We start from the raw sequence: 24,748 nt of genomic DNA on the forward strand, positions 1-24,748 counted from the left end.
GGACCTGCTTTCGGACAGGAATGATCAAATTACTTTAATAGTGGCTGAATTTTTGAGTGCTGTCCATGTAGAAAGACTGGGTCATTATAAAGAGAATTAGTGGTTCTTAATTGATCGAGAATCCAGTAGTGTATTATTTATGCAAATTGATTTGCTCTGGAGTTAAAGATCTGACCGGGACAAACCTTGTTATGTTGAGCTCGTATTTTGCACAATTTTTATATGGTGTCTTGTTTGATAATGTGTGGTTTGCTATGCCTAATAAAGGATAACTATTTAAGGAAGCTTCTTAGGGAGAAGATTTTTTTGGGGGGGGCACCTCACCTACGACATTCTGCTGATATGGAAATATATCTCATTGGAGAGGGGCACGACCTATTTTACAGACAAACACGCAGCGTCACTTGCAAAGTGTTTCTCTTGCTGCGCCATGTTGATCAGGAAAAGTCTGCATGCACCATGTTTCTGACCCAGTCTGTGTGCATATTTTGTAACATATATAACATATTTTGTTATATAACATATATATAACATATTTTGTAATATATATAAAGTAACATATTTTGGGGCTGGCTCAAGACACATTGCCGCCAAATTTGGCCTCCCTAAATTGCTCCACCTCCACACTAGTTTACTTGGACACAAACCTGAAGGAAGCTCTCCTGCCCTCCAGATGTTGCTGCAAACTTGTCTCCCATCACTGCAGCTAGCTCAGGATAAGGGGGAGGGGGGTGTAGTTCAGCAACACCTTAGGGCCTGCTAGTTCCCTACCCAGGTCCAATGAAAATCTGTAAAGCACTGAAGATTGGACAAGATCCCCCACCCGACTTGTCCCTTTCGGACCACCCTCCTTGAGGAGGAAAGCAGAACGTTCACTGGCTCTGCTACTACAAAGCTGGGGCCATACTCTCCTGCCTAGAAAAGGACTAGCAGGGGAATTTCCTCTGCCAAATCATGGAATTGTAGAGTTGGAAGGGACCCAAGAGTCATCTAGTCCAACAATGCAGGAATCTCAGCGAAAGCATCCATGACAGATGGCTATGCAACCTCTGCTTGAAAACCTCCAAGGAAGGAGCGTCCACAGCCTCCTGAGGCAGGAAGTCAAGGAGAGTTCAGCCATGGTCTCCTGAGAAGGAGAACTCACTCAAAAGGGGTTTGGGCAGGGGGGCTGGAGAGCAAGGATGTGTAGATTTCAAAAGGAAGCTGAGATTCAGTTTGCCTATTATTTCCCAAAGTGCAAATTAGGTAGCTTTGCTTGCAAATGAAAATGGAATCACATTTTTAGTGGATCCCTGGCTTTCTTGCCCTTGAGCTCATCTCTGGGGAGGAAAAATGTCACGGGTGAGATGCCCCTCTGAATTTTGCTCTTAAGTCAGATTTCCCACTGCTACACCTTGAAGGGACAAGCGAGAAGCAGAAACACAAGCAAAAGCATGCCCCACATTGCTGGCCCCTGTTAAACGCTGCCTCAAACACACAAATGGGATTAGGGTTATTTTTTTAATGAACTAGGAGCTACTGCACTGACATTAATTTAGTCAGTTAAGTTGGTCATAGTTAAAAACTGCCCGGAGAAGATTAACCAGGCAGCGGGTTGTTGTTTTTATTTAAGTCCTTATTTATTTTTCATTATTTTTTAATACAAATAACTTGTTAAAAACTGCCTTCTCTCAGAAAAGCCAGAAAGGCGAGAGGCAGATCGAAATGATAAACAGGAAGAAAAACAGTTACAGGCTTCAAGACGGCTAGCTTTGCTCCTGCGTGAATTTACACAGATTTAACCGATTAAACAATTAACGGATTGAAAACGCTCTTGTTTCTAACCCATCTCTAGTGGGGAAGGAGAGGGAAAATATGCACATCAAGAATTATCCCAACTAAAGCTGTAACTTAACAGACTTGAGAGCAGTTTGCAAATCTGCTGCTGCTGGCAAGCCCCAAAAATGCACAGATGGATTTATTAATTTCCTTAAAGCCTCTCACCCCACCAAAAAGGAGAAGCACGCAACACTGCTTGGTTGGTTTGGGTGTTTGCTTACAAACTTGCTTGAGATGCTGGTTGGTAAAAGTTCAGAGAAATAACCGCTGGGGGCAAGTCTATAGAGGAAGGAGGAGAATGCCGGGACAGGAAGAGGCGAGGTGACAAGTGCTGCAGCCGCTGGAAACGCTTCGGAAGAAGGGTTAATCTGGACCAGGTGTTAGTAGAACGCCACAGTTCTTGCAGACAGGAATGGTTATTTCGAGTTACAGCAGCCCACACCAAGAGACGAGGCGGGGAAAAGGAATTTGTAGAAGCAGCAGGGGCATCCAAGGATTAAAAACCGGCAGCATGTGTGGTTTTTGTGTGTGTGCTTGCGTGCACACATTTAGAGCAGTTGTCCAAGTTGCTGAGTGGGTTAGGAGACAAGAAAGCATGCAAGGCAGAACCCAACTATTGCATCAGTAGCTACATCCTATAAGGAAGGAGGTGAAAGGCAAAGGGAGAAAGACAAGAGAAGGAGCGTTAGTTCACCGTTAAAAACTCAGCCAAACAGCAGAGCTAGCTTTGAAGAGCTCTGCGGTACAGGATCTGCTTCGCACCCGGGTAGGGCTGGGAATGTCCCCTGCGTGAGACCCTTGAGAGCTGCCAGCCAGTGCAGAAAACGCTGAGCAAGATGGACTCAGGCTCTGACTCAGTATAAGCCGGCTTCCTGCGATCCCAGCACACAGCAGAATGATGCTCTTAAGCAGAGATTGGAACAGCGCGTTTACTGTCGGGAGCCTTAATTCTTTCCCCCCATTTCTCTGTAGATATCCTGGTTGGGGGCAGGGGAGGTGTAGCTGTTTGAAAGCAAGACCTTTGTGCCTAGGTGTGTGCTGAATTACCACACACGTATATGCCCCTCTGAACCCACAAGTGAACTCAGGAGGGGCAGCTGGTAACCTAACAAAGAGTCTATCTCGCAGAGGGAGCGAGAAGTTAGGACCAGGGAATCTTAGCCATTCTTCTTGGCAGTGGGCAGGACTCGGACCGTGTACACACCATAGATTTAAAGCAAGTGACTTCCCCCAAAGAATCCTGGGACCTGTCATTTGCCCCTCAGAGAACTATGATTCCCAGCACCCTTAACAAACTACAGTTCCCAGAATTATTTGTGGGAAGTTGTGCACTTTACATTTATGTCACGTGCGCAGCCATGCCAAGGGAGATCAGTTCAAACACAGTAAACCATGGCTTGCAGAGGGAGCCAAAATGGCACCCTCTAAAAAAGTTGGACTACATTTCCCATCAGCCCCAGCCAGCAGGGGCAAAGGCCAGATGCAATGGGAATTGGAGTTCAACAATTTTTGGAGGCCGCCTTGTTAGCTCTCCCTGCAAACCATGGTTTACCATGTACAAGCTGTACCATGTACAACTTTGTGACGCGCCGGTGGGCACACTAAAGACACATGGGCCTGCAGTGTTAGTGTGTTAAATGCAGATATGCATGAACCTACAGAAGCTTTCGCCCCGTTGCAAATATTGGGTCCCCAACCAGCATAATCAACTGCGATTTCCAGAAGCAGCTTAGAGGCAAGCGGACACAGGGCAATACGTACTCGGCTGATTTCCAGAAATGTCCCGGATGAGAGAGCCTCCGGTTGAGTTTTGGCAGTTTTTCAAGCATTTCCATCAAGAGAGTGAAGCTGGGACGCTCACCAACGTCGAAAGACCAACACGCAGAGAGAATTTCCTAAAAAGACAGCATTGCATTTTTAACAGGCAGCTGTGTTACTGACTTCAGCTTGAAAGGGCATTTGGCAAAGCTAGGCATGTTTTTGAAAAGCAGCTTTCATGGGTTGTTATAACAAGGAAGGTGCAAGGAGTTTTAAGCTTCAATCCTGGCTCCAGAGTTACAGAAGCAATTGAGTTTCCCTTCAACGAGCTACGATTTCCCAGAGTAGTTTAACAATCCAGCCACCTTCCCAGAGAATTCTGGGAACTGTGACTGGAATGGGAGTCTCCTAGCAACTCTCAGGACACTTAACTACAGCTCCCAGGATCCTTTGGGGTTGCTTTCATGGGTTGTTGTGATAGGGGAGTACCTTTTAGCTACCATCTCGGCTTCTGGAGCAACGAGATTGCGGGTGCCTAGGCTGTTCCCAGCTACTTTAGGCTTGGTCCTGCACAGGGATGCAGTCAGAAGACAGGTGTGTAGCAGGTGTGGGAAACCTATAGCCCTCCAGTTGTTTGGGAAGGACCATAGCTTAGTGATAGAGCACCCAGGTTCAATCCTGCTTGAAACTCTGGAGAGCCAATGAATTATAGCCATGGTAGACAATATCAACTCAGATGGGCCAATAGTCTGACTCGGTATAAGGCAGTTTCCTGTGTTGTTGAACTACAACTCCCATCATCCCACACCACCGGACCAAGACATTTTGGGGACTGAAGCAAAGGACAAGATGGTGCTTCTCCCACAATGGAGACTGGATAGCATCCTCCAGACATGGCGGGCTAGCTAAGGAGGCATGAGGCAGGCCTGTCCTCTGAACACAGCACTGCTATCCCCCTTTCCAGCATCTGAGATCCTGTCACTCTGCCTAACGCTTGGGCCGGCCCCGGGCGGTTGATGTACTAAGCACAGCTGCCAATGAAAGAATCCCCTGTCCACTTACTCCAACTTCTTTCCCCAAGCTGCTTGTGGAGAGGACTTGCTTCATGCCTTCGCCACTCCCAATCTGCCAGATCAACGCCTCAGCTGGCTGGCTCTTAAAGGGCCACTCTCTGGCTTGGAGCTCATACCACACGGTCCTGAGAGGCAAAGAGAGGTTTTGAAAAGTTAAAACAGGAAACCCATCAATGTACATCTCTGCCCTTCCTCCAAGCATTATGTCCCCAAGATCTTACGGTATTCTCACTTAAACTGAAAAGTTACTAAGAAGTGAAAATTGAGAGCCAACAGTCTATCACTGTCAGGGCCCAATGAAAGACACGTCACCAAGAACATCCTGCCCTGCGGAACTCCCTGCCAGTTGAAGTTCAGCGGGAACCATCCCTCCCTTCTTTCGGGTGTGTCTTTGGAAAACTGGACTGTTTAGGCAGGCCTTTGCAATACGACATTTCTCCTTTTTAACCAATCGGCGTTTACTGATGTTCTCACACTTACCCAAAAGCATAGACGTCAGCTGCCTTGGAAAAAGGCAGCTTATCCTCATCCTTCCCTGGAGCCATCTCGCGCACGATCTCTGGAGCCAGGTAGCACAGCCAGTCGTGGGGCAGTTTCAGCTCGTTCTCGCGCCTGGTGTCAGAAAGGGGAGCGTTACTGGACTTGGTGATGTACCCAGCAAAGTTCTACTCAGAGCATTTCATTTCATTCATTAAACTTATTAGTCACTTGTCACCCAAAGGTTTCCAAGTTCCTTACAACAAAATGAAAAAAGGTATACAATACACAATACTATAGGGAAAAGGGGTGTGCGTCATATAATACATGAATATTTCATATAACATCCATGCAGGGGGGGGGGACAGGGACATGCCAGTAGCGAACAACATTTACAATACTCAAAACAATACGCAAAGCAATACTATAACCCCCCAATTAGCAAATAAGCAAAACCTCAACCTCCCTCTAGTCCAAAAATTATCCCCATCAAACCAGCATTCCCACCCCCTATTTAACCCTTCCACCCCACCCAGAAATCTGGGGTCAAGGCCAATGTTACAAATCAGTAGTGGGTGGGTCGTCCAGAGATGACCCTGGCATCTCTCCTCTCCCTTCAGGGGGACGCAGCAGCAAAGCAAAGCAGGAAGATGGCAACAAAAGCTTTACCTGCTTTTGCTTTACCTGGCTACTGCTCCCGTCTTGCCGCTGGTGTGGTGCAGACCCATTAAAACGAGCGACTCCATGTCGGTTCGCTTTGGCAGGTCTACCCTGAGCGGGCCTAGCATTGGACCCAAGCCAGTACTCCACAAGGCCAACACAACTTGGGAACTCAAAGGAGGGGATAACTCAGTGGAACAAGATAAATAAACAAGATGAAATGTGGGGGTGGGTGGGGCTTTTATATGCGCCATAACTCAGTGGTAGAAGCTCCAACGTTCAATTTCTGGTTCACTTAGAAGTGAATGGAGAAAGAGGCAGCAAAAAAAAACTTACCTTCCCTCCTGAACCACACCAGAAATCCCGAACAGACCAAAGTCTGTGATCACAACTTTTCCGTTTTCATAGAAAACGTTCTTCGACTTGAGATCTTTATGCACAATCCCTTTTGCGTGGAGATACCCCATGCCCTGGAAAACATCAGTGCGTTAGCCTTTTTGCAGGCAGATCTGCATTCCTTGGCGTGCTACCTGGTCAAGCCCCTGCTGTGTCCGCTCCTAGACCCCTCCTGCTTTATATAACATTTCCTTCTCTTTCTGCTCATCTTGCATGCACCTGTCACCCGTACTGTAGAAGGGGACAGCGTGGGCTCCTATGGTATGGTGGAATAGCACAGCCTTGAAATGAATCTCCCCAAGTTACTAGCCCACAGCAAATATCACTAGCTTTGTTGCCCTGCGCAGTTTATATCACCCATTTGTGGGCAAAAGAAAGCCAGTTATAGTTATACCTCGGGTTACAGCCACTTCAGGTTGCGGACTGCTGAAACCCGGAAGTACCGGAAAGGGTTACTTCCGGGTTTCGGCAGTCGCACATGCGCAGAAGCACTGAATCGCAACCCGTGTGTGCGCAGATGCGGGTTGCGAACGCTGCGGGTTGCGAACATGCATCCCGCACAGACCACGTTCGCAACCTGAGTCACCACTGTATTTAAAGATGTCCTTGCCTGAGCCCCTGAAAGAGAAACCTAACCTCTAAGTACCACTGCCAAAATCAGTATTGACAGTCAATGTTTTAGATCCAGGATGGGCAACCGGTGGCCTTCAGGTGTTGCTGAACTACAACTCCCATTATCCACTACCATTGACCATGCTGGCTGGGGTGGATGGGAGAACATCTGGAGACACACAGATGTTCTCCATCCCTGTTCAAATGTTTACAAGAGAAACAGAAGAGGCGCGGCAGAAAGGCAGAGCAGTGGCTCCATCCACCATCGGCTCCAGCCCCCAATTCATCTTTCCCACAGGGGAAAAAATGGTTCCCTACCCCAGGTAGCCTTACATATTACCTTAATAATCTCATGCAAATGATTCTTACCTTAATGATCTCCTGGGCGATCTGCCTGGTCTTGTTAATATCCAAAGATATCTTGGGGTCCCTTACAAACGAATGAAGCGTTCTTCCTTTGCAGAAGCTAAGGCAGATGTGGGCAGACAATTGAGTTAAGAAGAAAAATCAGAACTGTCTTGTGATGAGTAAATGATATAAGGAATGGTTATGCCCACTTCATACTATCCCATCACAAACAGGCACATACCCAGGCTGAAAAAAGCTACAGATCCATAGGTAGGCGGTTAAGAAGAGTCCAAGGGTATAAATGATGCAGCATGATAACTGTCAGAACTAAATGTGGTTGTCTTCAAACCACTGCTTGCAACCGAGGTTAGGGGCTGGTTTGCAACCTTGGTCAAAAGCATAACTGAGGATCTCCAGATTTTGTTTTTCGAACAAACAATGCACTGATTCGTATTTTAAAATTGTTATTCCACCTAATAGCAAGCTCACAGAGCAGCTCATAATAAAAAGAGGCGACCAAATATCAAAACTACACCAAATTATATCTTTTTTAAAAAACAACAACACACATTCAAACAAGTAACTCAAAGGAGCATGCAATATAATCAACAGAGCACCAGTACACAACACCAGCACAAACTGAAAACTTGTTTTTTTAAAAAAATGTAAAAGATGTTCCCATGAAAATTCTGTAAGATTCTCATCAAAGATAAAGCAATGCTCCCCTCAGAAATGCAACAGCAGTTCTGAAATCCCTCTATGCAATTTCATTAGGCTCATCACACGCATCCTTGGGTTTTAGAGGATTATTCACCTTCTTCCGATTCATTAAATTTGTGGATTGTTCGGTTAATGGTGGCTTACAAAGTTATTGCTTATTGCTCAATATTATTCTTTTAGGATAAACTTTAGATGGGACACTTTGGAAAGTAAAAAGATGAGGCCGGCAGCCACACCTTCGATATGCAGTTTGGAACTGTTGAACTAACAAAGCCCTAGCAGATCTAACTTCTTTCTATGTGCCAAAATAATAATAATGTTGGAAAATAAGTTAATAAAAGAGGAGAAATTAAGAAAGAAGGAATTTTTGTCTTTTTATATGTGTTTTTTTTCTTTTCTTTTTTGTGTTTAATGTTTGTATTTCTGTATTTTGTAACTTTGTATCTTTTTTGTTTTTTGTATTTTTCTAAACTTTTTTATGGATAAAACCTAATAAAATATTATTTAAAAAAACAACAAAATAATAATAATATTAATAACTTTAAAAATCAAGATGCTTACCTAGTAATGATTGCTAGGTGAGGGGGGTTCATGCAGGCCCCCATGAAAAGCACCACATTCTCATGTCTGGTTTGTCTGTAGTTCATCACCTCCTTCTTGAACAGTTTCAGGTGGTCCTGATTGTTCCCATCGATTTCCAGCAACCGGATGGCCACCTCCCCATGCCATTTCCCCCGGTAGACCTTGCCCCACCGCCCTTGGCCAATGGGGTCGCCCAGCTTGATCTGCTCAAAGGGGATGTCCCATTCCTGCAGGTAGACACTGGTCTGGCTGACATTCCGGGACATCACCCCTCGCCGCCAGCGGTCTCGCCGCTTCGGCAGGTCGTCAACCTCATCTTCATCATCCTCGGCTTCCGATTTGTTCTGTTCTTGGTCTTCCACGTGCTTGGGAAAGAAATGGGTGATGGGAATATCAGATACCGAGTCCTGGCCTGCCACATCCCTCCCTCCCCAGGCCTTGTGGTGGCAACCATTTGGATCGTCCCACTTCAGCATGGCTAAATCTCCAATACCCTTGGACACACGCACACCTCCTAACACCTTGCATTAAGAACATAAGAAGACCCCTGCAGGATCAGGCCAATGGCTCATCTGGTCCAGCAACCTGTTCTCACAGTGGCCAGATGTCTGCAAAGCCTGCAAGCCAGACCTGATCAACTCTTCCCTCCTGTGGTTTCCAGAAACTAGAATTCAGAAGCATGCAACCTCTGGCAGTGGAAGAAGAGTATAACCATGTTGGTTAGCGGCCACAAATACTCTTATCCTATGAAAAATTGTGTAATCCTCTTTTAATGTATTCACATTGATGACTAAAGGTAAAGGGACCCCTGGCCATTAGGTCCAGTCATGACCGACTCTGGGGTTGCAGCGCTCATCTCGCTTTACTGGCCGAGGGAGCCGGCGTACAGCTTCCGGGTCATGTGGCCAGCATGACTAAGCCGCTTCTGGCAAACCACAGCAGCGCACGAAAACGCCGTTTACCTTCCTGCCAGAGCGGTACCTATTTATCTACTTGCACTTTGACATGCTTTCGAACTGCTAGGTTGGCAGGAACATTGATGACTACCGCTGCCTTTTGTGGAAGCAAATTCAATAGTTTAATAGTGGAAGGTAAGTCCCTTCTTTTGTCTGTCCCGAATGTTTATCTTGAATTCAGTTCTAGCATTGTGAGAGAGGGTGGGGGAGAACTTTCCTCTGTTCGCTCTCTCCTTGCCTTGAATCATTATATATATATATATATATATATATATTCATCAGACCTTTTATTGGCATCACATACAAACATCCAAAACAAATCAATACAGAATTACCACTTCCCCAGTGGCACAAAACATTTGCTAAAAGAAAGGAGGCAGAGCAGTCTATTGTCACATCTCTAGGTCTCCAGGGAGATCAGAGGTCTGCAGTGTATTTCGATGACAAAAAACCAAATGGAGATATTTAGCCACTAACTTGGTGAGCTCCTGATCATTCCCCAGTAATAGAAAACGTATGACCTCATTTTATATGCTATCATGTCACCTCTTACTCGCTTTGTCTCTATAATGGTTGGGAGTTACTCGTGCGTAATCCTGCTCCATTTGAGCATTAGATTGCCTGGTTAAACCCTCCGGACTGCACAGCCCATCTCAGCGTGGCTGCCCTTAGTCACTCGTAGAATCTGTCTGTGGGCGTTTCTTAAAGCGTTGCCAACATAAGAGTTGTTTGACGCCCAATCGTCTCCGCCTCTCACTGCGCGGGAGTCTCCTGCGCAGGGTGGGCGTGGGCAGTGGGGTGCTTGGGCTCTCCTCGCTAACCTCCAACGAAGAGTCCTGGAGCCCCTGCACCTCCCTGTCCCGTTGCTCTCCTGGATCCCTGGTGTTACACTCATTCTCTTCCCCTTCTTCCCGGCTGAGTCTCGCTCTAGCGCTGGGACCTTCCCCTGCAGAATCAGAGACCCTCTCCTTCTCCCGTGCCTCTGATGGCAGTTCCCTGACAGTCTCCTAACTAAAAAGTCCCAGTTCCTACCACCTTTCCTCATCAGTGAGTTTCTCCACCCCCTTATATAATTAAATAATTTCATAAGTTGTGAGCCTTTGTTTCTCATTTTGACCCTTTTACATGATTTTGTATGTATTGTGGTATTTTATGCATTGTGACTTGCAGTTATTTTTATTTCTCACAGTTTAGTAACTACTTATTGCAATGGTTAAAGGCGAATTTCTGTTTAATTATTTGCTGATGTTTTGGGAGTTAATTTTATTGTGTACTATTATATTCTAATAGATTACTGAATATTACTTTATTTGATCTAAGCCATTCTATTTTAAAGTTATGTTTTGTTTTTGGATTCATTATATGGTGCGCGTTCTTTGTTGTTTATGTTGTTGCTGTAAAAAACGCCTTGTGTACAGTAATATAGAGAGGCGGTATAGAAATTAAAAATGAAATGATAATTTTGAACCTTTTCTGAACCTTTTCCATCTCCACAATATCCTTTTTCATGTGAGGCAAGCAGAACTGTAAACAGTATTTCAAATGTGGTTGCACCACAGATTTGTATAGAGGCACTGGGATGGACCAGGCACTCGCCTAAGTCTCTGACTCCTTGTTCCTGATTCCACTGCCTTGCTGCGTTGCACCTTGCCTGAACACTCTGGGCTAATCAACCTTGCACTGTGGCCTGACCTAGCCTCTGGGTCATGTTTTGGGCCAAGACTGACTGTGCGTGACCTTGGCTTGTAGAGACAAGACTGCACCTTGAACCCGACCTTCTTGTATAAGTGTTTCGGGGAAAGGCCTTTACCTCCCGAGACTGAGGCTCCAGAGGGGCACCCCCACAACAGAAACATTCCAGCGTAGCCAACAGAATAGGCTGCTCTGTCTGCGTTCGGTTCCAGGGTGAGTGTGGGTGCCTATGGGTCCACAAAGGTTGGCGACCCCAGCTATACGAATTAATAATTTCACTCCTCAAAAAAACCCTCAACAAATGGAAACTTACCTCCACGTCACGTTCTTCAACCCCGTCCGTCTCTAGGTGCTCATCAGCACTATTTGACAGAGAAAAAGGGAAACGAGAGAGTTGAGTTGACAATGCAAGATGGCACAAACGATTGAGAGTTATGATGGCCCAATGACTGAGGTTCAGGTAGAGATGGGAGACTATGTCACTGCTGATTCTTTCGTTTTTCCTGCTTTAGGTTCAGTTCACCACATCGGTTTGTGATTTATTTTTTTGTAAGTCTTCCCCAAAAATTGCCAGCATTTTAGTGTAAATTTATCCTGCTGTACATATTTATATACATGCAATTTTGACTAATAGTCACATGATTATGTCAGCATGCCTGATGGTGGTGGGACCCTGACACTGGCATTAAATGATTTAAAAAACAACCCAGTGAGGTCTGACCATGCTTAGTAACCACGGAATATTGAACGTCGACCGGAAAAGAAAAATGGAAAACTGGGCAGGGGAACGGAATGGAGTATCTATGAGAAGGGCACTTCTAGTTGGCTGGAACAGGAGCACCCCTGTTGGGCAGTGAGAATACAACATAATGTTTATTAGTTGATTCCTCCTGTCCAAATAGAATTGTTAGAAGGAGAAAGAGAGAAACAAAGACTAACCGACTTACTTAGTGCTTTCAGTAGTTTCCGAAGGTTGTGTTACTTGGGGGGTGTTGGGAATTTCTACAGAAAAGAGCAATATATGAAAAAAGAAATTGATGTTTGTAGTTCAAGGTTGTCGTCGTTTTGCTTTTAACAGCTGCAGTAACATTCACCCAATAAGTACCTAGCCACATAGAACTAAAGACCCAATATACACAATTCAGAAGAATCACAGTCTGTAGCAATCCTAGACTGTACGACTTCAGACTGATGGGGAATCAAATCTACTACATAACCTTCTAGAAATCTAGGTTAAAATCTCTCTTCCTGGTGTGCGTGCTTTCTACATGCAGTGCAGGGAAACATTTCAATAAACGATTCCCTCCTCGCCCCTCAACTGCGGACTGAAGTGGTACATTCCCATGAGGCCTGTTACACATTTATGTGACCCTGGTCATCACACAGTGGCAATACTATGCAGTACTGGCAAGCAGATTGCACCATTTTACAGTAACTGAGCTCCTACAAGACTAGACCAGCACTCCAAGCTTAGTGAATCATATGAGGAAAACAATTTTGCAGGTAACAGGAAACTTCTACCTTAGCCTAGTATCTTATCCATGGGCAGGCAAACTAAGGACGGGGGCCAGATCTGGCCCAATCGCCTTCTAAATCCGGCCTGCGGAAGGTCTGGGAATCAGCGTGTTTTTACATGAGTAGAATGTGTGCTTTTATTTAAAATGCATCTCTGAGTTATTTGTGGGGCACAGGAATTCGTTCACCCCCCCCCAATATAGTCCGGCCCCCCACAAGATCTGAGGGACAGTGGACCGGCCCCCTGCTGAAAAAGTTTGTTGACCCCTGAAACAGTGCCCCTCCAATTTTGCAAGAAGAAGTCTTTCTCATCACATCCTTAATGTCCCTTTTAATCTGGAAATATCTGGGATCAGACCTGGGACCTCCAGATCCACAAAATCTGTGCCCCACCACAATGCCATCATCTCTCTCTGCTGTGCCTGTCCACTATTACATCTGCTTTGGTGTTTTATACAAAACTCACCACACTGCCAGCACCAAACAAGATACTGTAGTGCTGCTTTCGTTGGCTCTTTGTGGACTACAGCTCCCATCATCCCTGATCACAGGCCACAGCTGCTGGGACTGATGGGAATTAGAGTCCAACAATATCCAGAGAGCCCCATGTTTGCCACCACATCAGTAAACCAAAGTTTTTATTTTACATTGCCTTGAAACAATTCCATTGAAGGAAATCAGTAATAATAATAATAATAATTGTTGTTGTTGTTGTTGGTTTGCACCCATTGGCACTTTCTGTGCTGTTTAAACAACATTGGCACTGCAGGGGAAAGGAAATGTTCCAGTTTGTTCATGCAAGCAGGGCAGAACGTTGACACATCATGCAGAAGGAAGTTAAGTCACTTCGCCCTAAGCCCACCCTCTGTTCTGAGAGTGAGGGGGAAACAGGAGCGTTAGAAGAAATGTCACCAGCCAGTTAGAAGCAGAAGAACTCACCTGGGAAGATAAACTGTTGTCTATGCTGAATGTAGTAGGCAGCTTTTTAAAAAAGGAAGGAGGAAAAGGAGGAGAGGACAGCAAAACAAAATGTAAAAAAAAATCACAAGAGATTAGCATGTGAGAAAACCATGTCAGCAACTGCCCCCATAAATTCAGTGAATTAATTCAAGTTCATCATTAGTAAATTGTAAAACGAAACAGGCAAGGCAGGTGCATTTGAGTGCATGCATTTTGGAAAGATTGCAGCTGGGTTGGAGAATGCATCACCTCCTTTCACATTCAGAGGAATAATGCAAAACTTGATTTAACTGCCATTTATAGCAAACCAGACATCTCCAAATCAAGGTGCATGGCCCCAGAGGTGGATAAACCTACTGGTGTAGCTCCCCTTCCCTGGCAATAAAAGTATAAGTGAAACAACTTAACCTAATGGTAAGGGAGGCTCTGCTCCAACCATCCCCTGCTCTACCACCCTGGTCCCAGAGAACAAAACCACAAATTTACCTGGAAAGTTGAACCGGCTGTCCCGCTGGCCCATGGGAGATGGGTTTGGGGGTGGCGTTGCACTGGGGGGGTTGGAAGACGGGAAGGGAGCTGGGGAAGATGGCGTGGAGGAGGTCGTGGAAGATGGGTTGCTGCTGGAGTCAAGGTGGTTAATTGTAGGCGGGTGGTCCTGGAAACAGACAAGAGAAGGCAGAAATCATGAGCCTTAAGCCTTGAATAGCTCTGATTCAGCCAGAATGTTTTCCATCACTTCTAAAAGGTTCTAAAGCTCGCAGAAACAGGGGAAGAACCGGGAGGAGCATGTCGCATGCACCTTAACTATCAAATACATGTTCAATATAAAACACAATATTTATCATAGTGCAAAGCATTACTAGAAGACAAAATAAGAAGTTTTACAAACTAAATTTAATTCTGATCTGCACCCAAAGAAGCAGAAGTTTTAAGCAAAGAAATTATAACTGACTTCCAGTTATGCAAAGTTTGTTTCTAGTGTACGCCAGATTTCTAGTAAGCAATTAATTTAAACAAACCAAAGAATTCTGAAGTGAAATCTGCTGAGTTCAATGAGATTTAGCCCTAGGTAAATGTGTCTATGATTGCAGCCTTGTTCTGTTTCTTTATTGTTTGGCCAGTCACGGGGGTGCAATCCTCTTCTGGGGGTCTCCTGCTGGGCTTTGCCCCCTTTTTGTAAGCCCAGTACCTTTTTAGTTAGAGCTTTTGGAAGAGTCCCAAACTGCGGCTCTGATGGTCGGTCCACCGGGTTATTGATGTCAGAAGGGACAGACTCTGCCCGCTTTAATCGGGGTACTATTGAGGATGGGTGGAAGAGGAAGGGGGGGAGGAGAGAAAACAATTTCTTGTCATTGCAACAACACCAAGGTGACAAATTAGCTTGGATAGGGCAGAAATTGGGGGGGGGTACCCAATTAAAAAAACCTCACACTTACTGGGTAAGAAAGATATTCTACAAGGTGGGGCTTCTTTCGTGCATTTGTTATGACACTTTAATCTGCAAACAAGAAAAAGGTGAATTAGAGATTATATAACATTATATACAGGCATCCCCTGTTTTAGATGTGACTGATATGTGTGTCATCGTGTACATGTGCACAGTGCAGAACATGGAAACATCCTAAAAGATATCACTAAAACGGGACACGGGTGGTGCTGTGGGTTAAACCACTGAGCCTAGGGCTTGCCGATCAGAAGGTTGGCAGTTCGAATCCCCGCGACGGGGTGAGCTCCCGTTGCTCGGTCCCTGCTCCTGCCACCCTAGCAATTCGAAAGCACTTCAAAGTGCAAGTAGATAAATAGGTACTGCTCTGGCGGGAAGGTAAATGGCATTTCCGTGTGCTGCTCCGGTTCACCAGAAACGGCTTAGGCATGCTGGCCACATGACCCGGAAGCTGTACGCCGGCTCCCTCAGCCAATAAAGCGAGATGAGTGCCGCAACCCCAGAGTTGTCCACGACTGGACCTAATGGTCAGGGGTCCCTTTACCTTTACCTAAAAGGGCAGAACGAGGACAGAGCACTGCAGAGTGGGGGGGGGAGCACTGCAGAGTGGGGGGGGGCACAATGGGGTGCTTCAATGGAACACGATTTCACGCAAGCGCGCAATGACCTGGAACGCAACCACTGTGCAAATTGGGGGTTGCCTGTAATTGTAAGGTTGGAAGGGACCACGAGGGTCATCTAGTCCAACCATCACGTCCCAGTTCATGTCCTCACTTGACCACGAAGCTCGCAGGGTGACTTTGGGCCAGTCGCGCTCTCTCTCTCAGCCTAGCCTACCACCCAAGATTGTTGTGCGGGTAAAATTAGCAGGGGGTGATAAAACGATTAGTGGGTAGAGCCAAGGATGTCACCCTGGGCTCTGGAATTAAAGTGAAAGGAAAGAAGCCTACAGTCGAATTCCTTTGAACTGGAATGCCAAATTTCATTTACATAATTGCATTTATCGCCCACCTTTCCTCCAAGGTGCTCAAGCGGGGGGAGGGGGCTGTATGGGGTTCCCTCTCTCTCAATTTTATCCTCACAACAACCCTATGAGGCAGGTTAGCCTAAGAGACAGTGACCAGCCCACTACCCTCTTGGGTTATGACGGCTGAATTGCCTTGCAGGTATGCTGGCCCACATACCTGGGCCAGGTGAAGGTCCTCATCGCACACTTACCTGCAGTGTTTGCACTTCACGCCAAACATCATGCTTTTCTGACACACCTGGCAGACCTGAGAAAGCCATGACTTTGCGGAGAACCTGAACGAGAAGAAGCAAGCCAAGACAAAGAAGACACGTTCGTATTTTGCACAACTTGTAAACGGTGTCTGTTTGATAATGTGTGGTTTGCTGTGCCTAATAAAGGCTCTTGATTGACAAAGAAGACACAAAGGAGAGGAAGGTTTTTAAAAAATGTATTATCAGGAAAAAATTTCGAAATCTGAAAAAAAAAGAAGGGAGCCATATTTGTGAATTTCACGCGGTTATATTCCACCGGGGAACGGTTCATTCCTATCTGCCCTCTACCCCACCAGTATCACGCCCCAGAAAACATTTTAGAGCCGTGTTTTCAAGCAGAGGTCATAGCACGAGGACAGAGACGGTCCTGTGCAAATCAGAAGGTTCCAGAAGACTGCTGTTGAGTCACCAAGTAGCATTACTAAGATTGAAGCACTAGCTGGTCGCCACTGGTGACGGGGGGTTCCATGCAGGCGCGTGAGCAGGGCTGGGAAAGGAGAGGCAGAAGGGTGCATTCCTAAGATGGCGCCCATACATGGGGGTTTCCAAGGCTGCAGTCTGAAGGCCCCCACCCACCCAACTCTTCTTTCGCAGACAGTGGAATGAGATTTGCATAGGGGAACGTCATACTGCTGCAGCAACAAGAGTATGTTCCGCCCCCAGCCAGGGCTACCAATGGGCTTGAGCTAAGTCTTCAGAGAATCCAACCTGAGCTGCTTGTCACCCACTGAAAGCATGTGGAGCATTTACCTGTGTGTTACAGACAGACCAATATCTCTTCGTACAGTCTGAGGCGATCCCTGGGGGAGATCTGAGAAGCCAAAATTAAAGGCAGCGTGTTAGGTTTCACCAGAAAGGAAGGTGGACACTGTGAACAACACAAGGCCCATCCATGGAACGGGTCGGGAGGTTCTCCTTTCTATCGACTCCAGATGGCAGCAAATCCCAGCTCCACACAGCAATACTTCCCCATTGATCGGGACGCCAGAGCCAGGAGCTCTCATTTCCCGCAAATCATTTGGCAGGGGACGTTACAAAGGGGCAAGTCGTACGGCTGAAGAATGGCACAAGCCACTAATGCAGGGGTGGGGAACTTGTGGCTCTGAGGAAGTTCCCGGACTCCAACTCCCATCAGCCCTAGCCAGCATGGCCAACGCACAGGGGTGATGGGAACTGTGGTCCAACCAGTGGTATCTGGTGCCCACTGAAAAGGAAAAGGTGGAAGGCAGTGCTAGAGATGAACGAATTTGTCAATTTCAGTTTTCTGTTTCTCATTTGTCCAATCTTATATTCGGTTCTCCCTGTTTTTGCAGCCATTTACATTTTTTAAAATATTATTATTATTGTTGTTGTTGTTATTACACTCCACCATTTTCCCTAACAGGGATGCAAGGTGGCTTATAGATAAAAACAAAAACAGCTGAAAACATAGTAGTGCAGTATTGAGTCCATGGCTCATGTGCTTCTGGCTTGCACTCTTTATAAAGATTTGAGGAGTGAGGTTATCACCCCTCTATTATTGTCCTTGCCAGGTTGTTCGACCATTGCTACCATGTCCTTTCTTTTAAGAGATAAAAGATGATCAGGTGACAGCAAAGCCTGCAAGGTTTTTAGCGGGGGCAACTAGAATAAGATCTATTATTCGATTATTGATGAAAAACCCCAAAATATATTTTCTATAGTTAAGTTTTTACCTCTATCTTCAGTACATTTTATTTTATTTTATTACGATGGCTAGCGGCTGATGCAAATAAAGATTCTATCTCTCTATCTAGGAAAAAGCAATCATTTAAAAACATTTAAACATTGCTAGAATTAAAACTATATATACATATATATACATAACAAAGCATCCTAAGGCACAAAATACATCAGGAGGCTTAGTTTGGTCAGAATCGAGCATACACTTCCAGAGTTAACACTAAATACAGTGGTACCTTGGTTTACAACCACAACTCGTTCCGGAGTCTGTTTGTAAACCAAAACAGGTTGTAACCCAAGGTGCAGTTTCGCCAATGGGGCCTCCCCCCCCATAATCCCCCCAAATGGGTTGTAATCCAAAAAAAGTTTGCAAACCGGGACATGCACTTCCGGGTTTGACGGGTTTGCAATCCAAAACGTATGCACACCAGACTGTTTGTAAACCAAGGTACCACTGTACATTACTTCTGGCAAATAAGCCATCACAGCTGCTAGAGGGCCGTGAAAAATTGTGTCCTGGGCTTTTAAGACTCGTTTACCCATGTACTATCAGAAACCCATGGGGCGTATTGGTAGAAAGATGTGATTTTTTCCCCAGCTCTCCTACCCCCACTAATTAAGTTTCCCCAAATTCCAAAACAATACAATTCATAAACTCAGAAAACATAAGCCACAGCTCTGTTTGAAACAACTGATTATTCATATTTTAAAAATGACTAATATGCCTGCAGTCGTGGCCCCAGGTGTTGAAACACACAGAGAAACTTGGTTTCAGTGCAAAGCGACATAAATTCACCACATAAACCCCATTTCGACGTTCAGCCTAGACTCCTTTTAAAACAAGATTGGGGAACTGCAACATCAGAGACAAGACCCAGTGTGGGTCTCGGGGCTGGCCCCTTCTTCTCGGTCTAACACACACAGAGCTTGTATTTCTTATCACAAGAATAACTGAGATAAGAAAGGAAACATATTTCCACACGAAGGCACCCAAAGAAACCGTGAGAATACGAAAGGAACAAACTCTCTGTGTCTCCTCTTTTCAGCAGAATTTCATTTTCTTGGTGGGGAGGAGAGACATACCCTAGAAGATAGGCAGGCAGAAGGTGATATGGGGGACAGAGGCCCCCTTAATTATTCCGTTTAACTGTATAGACACTAGAGGCAGAAATTTTCGGCCCATTGCTGAAACGAACATAATAAATTAGACAATCAATTTCAGTTCATTTCAGCACAAGGGTAATGTAAAAAAATATGCAGCAAATAGAATAATGTTTTATGTTTTTTGCAAACTAAAAAAAGCTCCACAAGAAGAGTGGGTGCTACGCATATTTGCTTGTGTGATTTCCATTCGATGAACATGCAAATTGCTGCAATTTCTGCTCCCGTCTCCATCTGCAATGGGATTTTCTGACATCACAAGGTAAGGAGCAGGTAACACCCTCATTCTCCTCCACCACCATCTTTTCTACCCTTTCACTGTTACTTAAAATTCTCTAGAGCCTGACACCACGTAGAAAAATAAATGTGCCCTTTTATTTTGAGCACCTAATTTGCTGTCCGTCCCCCACAACCTTCAGCACAGAATGCAGGATTTTAAATGGGGGCAGTCAGAGGATCTCTAGAGCACAGTTAGGGTGTTTCTACCCAACTAAGTTCTACTCTAGGTGGATAAATACAGTATTTGTATCCGCCATTGGCCTTTGGATATTCTACTCAAGAGCAGAGCCAACGAAATGAAGGAACTCTTAGTAGCACTTAGTTTGCTGAAAATCTAAAACAAAGACAGCAAAAGGTAAGATCAGGAGCGGGGAACTTTTGGCCCCCGAGACGTTACTGAACTCCTCTTTTCCCTGGCCACTGGTCATAGTGCCTGCGGCTGTTGGGAGTTCTAGTTCTGCAACATCTGCTGGACTAAAAGGCCTCCCCACACCTGCTAGGGTTCATCGCACAACATGTCAGTAGAGTCAAAGGAAGTAAAGGCAGCAGAACAAAAGAATCGTAAAAATTATCTGCCACTGGAATTTCCTCACATGCTCGGAATGAGTCATGGTTCACACTTCGCACTCAGCCCAGCCACACCACTAAACCAAGCTTTCATGCATGACGCAGGTTCTTTTTTAAACAACTATTTTAAAACAACCCATCCCTATAAAGAGCCAACCCAGACTAGACACAATGGGAGCAGGCCTAAATGTTCAAAACAAGGACGGGGGGGATGGACGACTTGTGGTGTTCCAGGGCCACAGTCACACCACAGATTTAAAGCACCACGATGCCACTTTAACAGACATGTCCCACCCACCCACCCTGCAAAAAAAAGAGACTCAGGAACTGCAATTTGCTCAGGGTGCTGAGACAATCTCACATTCCCTTCACAGAGCGGTTCAACGGCCAATCCCTCTTCCCAGTGGATTCAGGAAACTGCAGCAGAGTGACTGTTTGGGCCTACTGTTCTGAAGAATGCACAAGATGCAGGCAAACAGAAGGTTGTGTGAAAGGCTACCCTCCAAACCTACAGAGGTCATGTTTTTTTCACCCCCCACTCCACCGATGGCGAGAAGGTTGCCAAAAGAATGCCTCTCTTACCGAATCTAAAAAAGAGAGAGAAAAAAAACAGGGGGTTAGACTTGAGCCATAGGGATATATCAAAGATACAGTGGTACCTCGGGTTAAGTACTTAATTCGTTCCGGAGGTCCGTTCTTAACCTGAAACTATTCTTAATCTGAAGCACCACTTTAGCTAATGGGGCCTCCCACTGCCGTCATGCCGCAGGAGCACGATTTCTGTTCTCATCCTGAAGCAAAGTTCTTAACCCGAGGTACTATTTCTGGGTTAGCGGAGTCTGTAACCTGAAGTGTATGTAACTGAGGCGTATGTAACCCGAGGTACCACTGTATATACAAAGCTGCCATATACCTTAAATGAGACACAGTATATGATAAGGGACATGGGTGGCGCTGTGGGTTAAACCACAGAGCCTAGGCCTTACTGATCAGAAGGTCAGCAGTTTGAATCCCCGTGACGGGGTGAGCTCCCATTGCTCGGTCCCTGCTCCTGCCAACCTAGTAGTTCAAAAGCACATCAAAGAGCAAGTAGATAAATAGGTACCACTCCGGCAGGAAGGTAAATGGCGTTTCCGTGTGCTGCTCTGGTTTGCCAGAAGCGGCTTGGTCATGCTGGCCACATGACCTTGAAGCTGTATGCCGGCTCCCTCGGTCAATAAAGCGAGATGAGCGCCGCAACCTCAGAGTCGGCCACGACTGGACCTAATGGTCAGGGGTCCCTTTACCTTTACCTTTAGTGTAGTGGTTAAGAGTATTGAACCAAGACCTGAAAGACGAGGGTTCAAATCCCTCCTCGGACATCAGGTTCACTAGGGTGACCTAGGGCCAGTTACTGCTTCTTGGCCTAGGCTACCTCACAAGGATAAAAAAAGGTGAAGTAGATTCCTTCATAGCAGGGGGTTGGGCTAGATGACCCTTGGGGTCCCTTCCAACTCTACAACTCTATGATACTATGAAATGCAATAAAATAAAATCAGCAAGACCACTGGTCCGGTATTTCTACATTAGTGTTCTTCAGTGTTGGGTCCCTGTACATCCTTGGGATTGCAACCCACACCATCCATTGCCAACTTAGCCAAATGTCCAAACGACACCCAGCATTGAAGAACACGGCTGTGCACTTATCAGCAGAGTCTCTCCAAGTTTTTGGGCAGCCCTTCTTGCAGATGCTGGAGGTGAAACCTGGGACCTTCTGCAAGCAAAGCAACCACTAGTCTATTTTGCTAGGGCTCCTCCCAAATCGTCAGAACCAAAGCAATGCAGCCCTCCTGATAACAATGCGCCTTTGGGCTTCATTTGCAATATTTTTGGCATTAGTTCCAAGAAGCCAATGTGACTTGTTGACTCGCAGCGGTTCTCAACTTGTGGGACCCCAGATGTTGTTGGACTACAACTCCCATCATCCCTGAGCTCTGGCCTTGCTAGCTAGGGGTGATGGGAGTTGTAGTTCAACAACATCTGGGGACCCACAGGTTGAGAAAGGCTGGCTTAGAGGTTCTTGGTTTTCTGGTTGTTGTTTTTTACAATTAAGCAGTATATAAATGTTGTTATTAAATGAACAAAAAGAAAAAAATAAATACAAAAATTCAGTCTGTTGAGAGGAGGGGGTGTTAATAGGTGTGTGTTTTGGGTTTCAGTCCAAATCTCTTTTTAGAGAGGTGGCCTTAGGTCAAACAACTGCAGGCCAGAGCTCAACTCAGCCTCTATTTCCTTGATTTGTAAAATGGGGATGGCAACAGCCGGTTTTCTAGTGCCGTCGCAATACTTGCAGTAAGAGGAACCAGTTTAGAACCAGTTTACTTGAACGATATCCTCACCCCATATATATGTGTATATCCATTTGGCCAATTTTATCTGTGACACAGGCATTTTTACAAACACCACACAATGCCTGTCTTGCACTTGCAAGGAATCGATCCTTCAATGCAACCATACCTACACTTCGGAACTCCCTGTCCATTGATATTAAGCAGGTGCCTTCGCTGTACAGGTGGCAACCATTTTGTGTGCATCCAATTGACACATGACCACTGAAACACAAGTCCTTTTGGACCCGGGAGAGGGAGTAATGGGGGCAGCACGGGCTTATGCACACTCTGCCGATGTGTGCGGGGCGCAGGAACAGAACCCCCACACAAAATGGTCACCACCTGTACAGTTTTCAGCACAGGCTGAACATTTTATTTAAGCAAACATACCCAGACACGGTAAATCTGGCATGTTTCCATATGTAATTCAATTCCATATTGTTTATTTTTTTAAGCTGCTGGTTTTATGTTGGGGAAATTTCATGCTTGTTTTTGACTGATAATCTTAATGTAAACGCCTTTGAGGTTTTGAATTATGAGGAGGCAGTACACAGATCCCGTCAAACAAATATATATATATATTTTAAAAGGACAGTAATTGTGCTAAAACAAACCAAGGGTTCAACTCTGTGCATGGCAGGGCCTCGTCAAAATGGCAACCCTTGCATGATAGTAAGACCACAATGCAGCGGATTGGATACTCACTTCATAGGAGGGACTTCATCGATCCTGTTGCCAAGCTGAGATTCATGGGATTTGCTCCTTGTGAGGGTGGGGAAGTTGGGGAACAGCTGGAAAACCTTCCGGCTGGGCGGTGGGGGAGTCCGTGGCGGCTTCCCCCTCTTGAGCTGGGGTGTCGTGGGGGGCGTGATGGTGATGCTGTGGGGAGTCCTGAGGTTCCGCCTCCCACAGTGGGTGGGGAAAGCAAATGACTCCAAGAGGCTGTCGGCGCTGCCGGGGGGGCCTTGGTCCGAGGAGGACAGGAGCGTGGACGTGGAGACGGAGCGGGCCTGCGGGCCGTTCCCCTTCAGGGACGTCAAGCTGCCGTGAGTCCACGTGAGTGAGGTGGGGCAGGGGGAAAGTTCGGAGGGGGGCATCAAGCTGGCTTCACGGCGCGTGTCTGGCAAATTCCACACCAGGTCGTCTTTGTACTCTCCACCTGCACATGGGAAGAAGATTGCAATTAGACGGCCTTAAGAAAAGGGATTGTATTTTTAATCTTTGTTGGAAGCCGCCCAGAGTGGCTGGGGAAGCTCAGCCAGATGGGCGGTGTACAAATAAATAATAATTATTATTGTTGTTGTTGTTGTTGTTGTTGTTGTTGTTGTTGTTGTTATGGCGGGTGCCAACTAGCTGCAAGTCATGGTGGCTGATTCCTATGTCCAGGATCAGGAGATGATCAACAGCTACTGGGGAATATCAGCAAGAGAAGATTATTGCTCTTCCTACTGCTATTGGGACGCGGGTGGTGCTGTGGTTTAAACCACAGAGCCTAGGGCTTGCCGATCAGCAGGTAAGCAGTTCAAATCCCCGTGACATGGTGAGCTCCCGTTGCTCGGTCCCTGCTCCTGCCAATCTATCAGTTCAAAAGCACGTCAAAGTGCAAGTAGATAAATAGGTACCGCTCCAGTGGGAAGGTAAACGGCATTTCCATGTGCTGCTCTGGTTCGCCAGAAGTGGCTTAGTCATGCTGGCCACATGACCCGGAAGCTGTACGCTGGCTCCCTTGGCCAATAAAGCGAGATGAGCGCCGCAACCCCACAGTCGGCCACGACCAGGCCTTATGGTCAGGGGTCCCTTTACCTTTACCTATCCTACTATCAAGGCAGAATAACTCACAAGGCGTCAGTGAAGTTAACTCTTGGTTCAAGGAAACAAAACAGCTCAGGCCTAGTGAGCACAGCAACTCTTCCCCAAAGCTCTTGCCCCAATGACGTGGTTGTGTGGACTGAAGATCCCCACCTTCCCACTGCTCTCTAAGGCTCTTCCTCAGCCAAGTCCTTCCCAAGCAATCTGAGGCTCCTTCGCCTTTTCTGTCTCTGCTCCACACTCTTCATACCTCTGCAGGTTCTGGGAGACCGGGGGAGGGAGGGGAGCTGGTCGCAGCAGGAGGGGGAGAGCCCCTGGCTTCTTCAGCAGCCTGCTTCATCTCTGCCTCTCCCCCTCCCTCTCCAGCCTCTGCTTCTCCCTCTGCCTCTGGACTGCTCTCTGCCCCAGCCTCTTCCTGCTCACTAAGTCCTGTTACCTCTCCAGCTTCTGATATATCCTCCTCCCATGCCACACAAGGACACCTGGTGCACAATTAAACCACACGGCTTCCCCCCAACAAATCCTCGAAGCAACAGTTTGTTCAGAGTGCTGGGAATTATAGCTCTGTGA

The 24,748-nt window shown here is 46.2% G+C and overlaps 2 protein-coding genes across 2 annotated transcripts in view; both read right to left on the reverse strand.

Moving 5' to 3' along the window:
* KSR1 (kinase suppressor of ras 1) overlaps positions 1 to 24,748 on the reverse strand; it is a 104,688-nt gene that overhangs the window by 954 nt on the left and 78,986 nt on the right. The window contains 16 exon segments of the mRNA XM_083479621.1: positions 3,580 to 3,713; positions 4,639 to 4,774; positions 5,130 to 5,261; positions 6,123 to 6,256; positions 7,164 to 7,260; positions 8,424 to 8,809; positions 11,406 to 11,454; positions 12,040 to 12,094; positions 13,547 to 13,588; positions 14,054 to 14,222; positions 14,757 to 14,863; positions 15,004 to 15,065; positions 16,230 to 16,313; positions 17,043 to 17,103; positions 23,071 to 23,073; positions 23,076 to 23,528. Of these exon segments, the coding sequence (XP_083335747.1) occupies positions 3,580 to 3,713; positions 4,639 to 4,774; positions 5,130 to 5,261; positions 6,123 to 6,256; positions 7,164 to 7,260; positions 8,424 to 8,809; positions 11,406 to 11,454; positions 12,040 to 12,094; positions 13,547 to 13,588; positions 14,054 to 14,222; positions 14,757 to 14,863; positions 15,004 to 15,065; positions 16,230 to 16,313; positions 17,043 to 17,103; positions 23,071 to 23,073; positions 23,076 to 23,528 (2,104 nt within the window).
* EVI2A (ecotropic viral integration site 2A) overlaps positions 20,615 to 24,748 on the reverse strand; it is a 259,488-nt gene continuing 255,354 nt past the window's right edge. Inside the window, exon 3 of the transcript XR_014520042.1 lies at positions 20,615 to 20,846. The gene's annotated coding sequence lies outside the window, so the exon portion shown is untranslated. The remainder of the gene's footprint in view (positions 20,847 to 24,748) is intronic.

This window comes from Podarcis liolepis (genome assembly GCF_965112155.1).
Source record: "Podarcis liolepis genome assembly, chromosome: 16".
Lineage (NCBI taxonomy): Eukaryota > Metazoa > Chordata > Lepidosauria > Squamata > Lacertidae > Podarcis > Podarcis liolepis.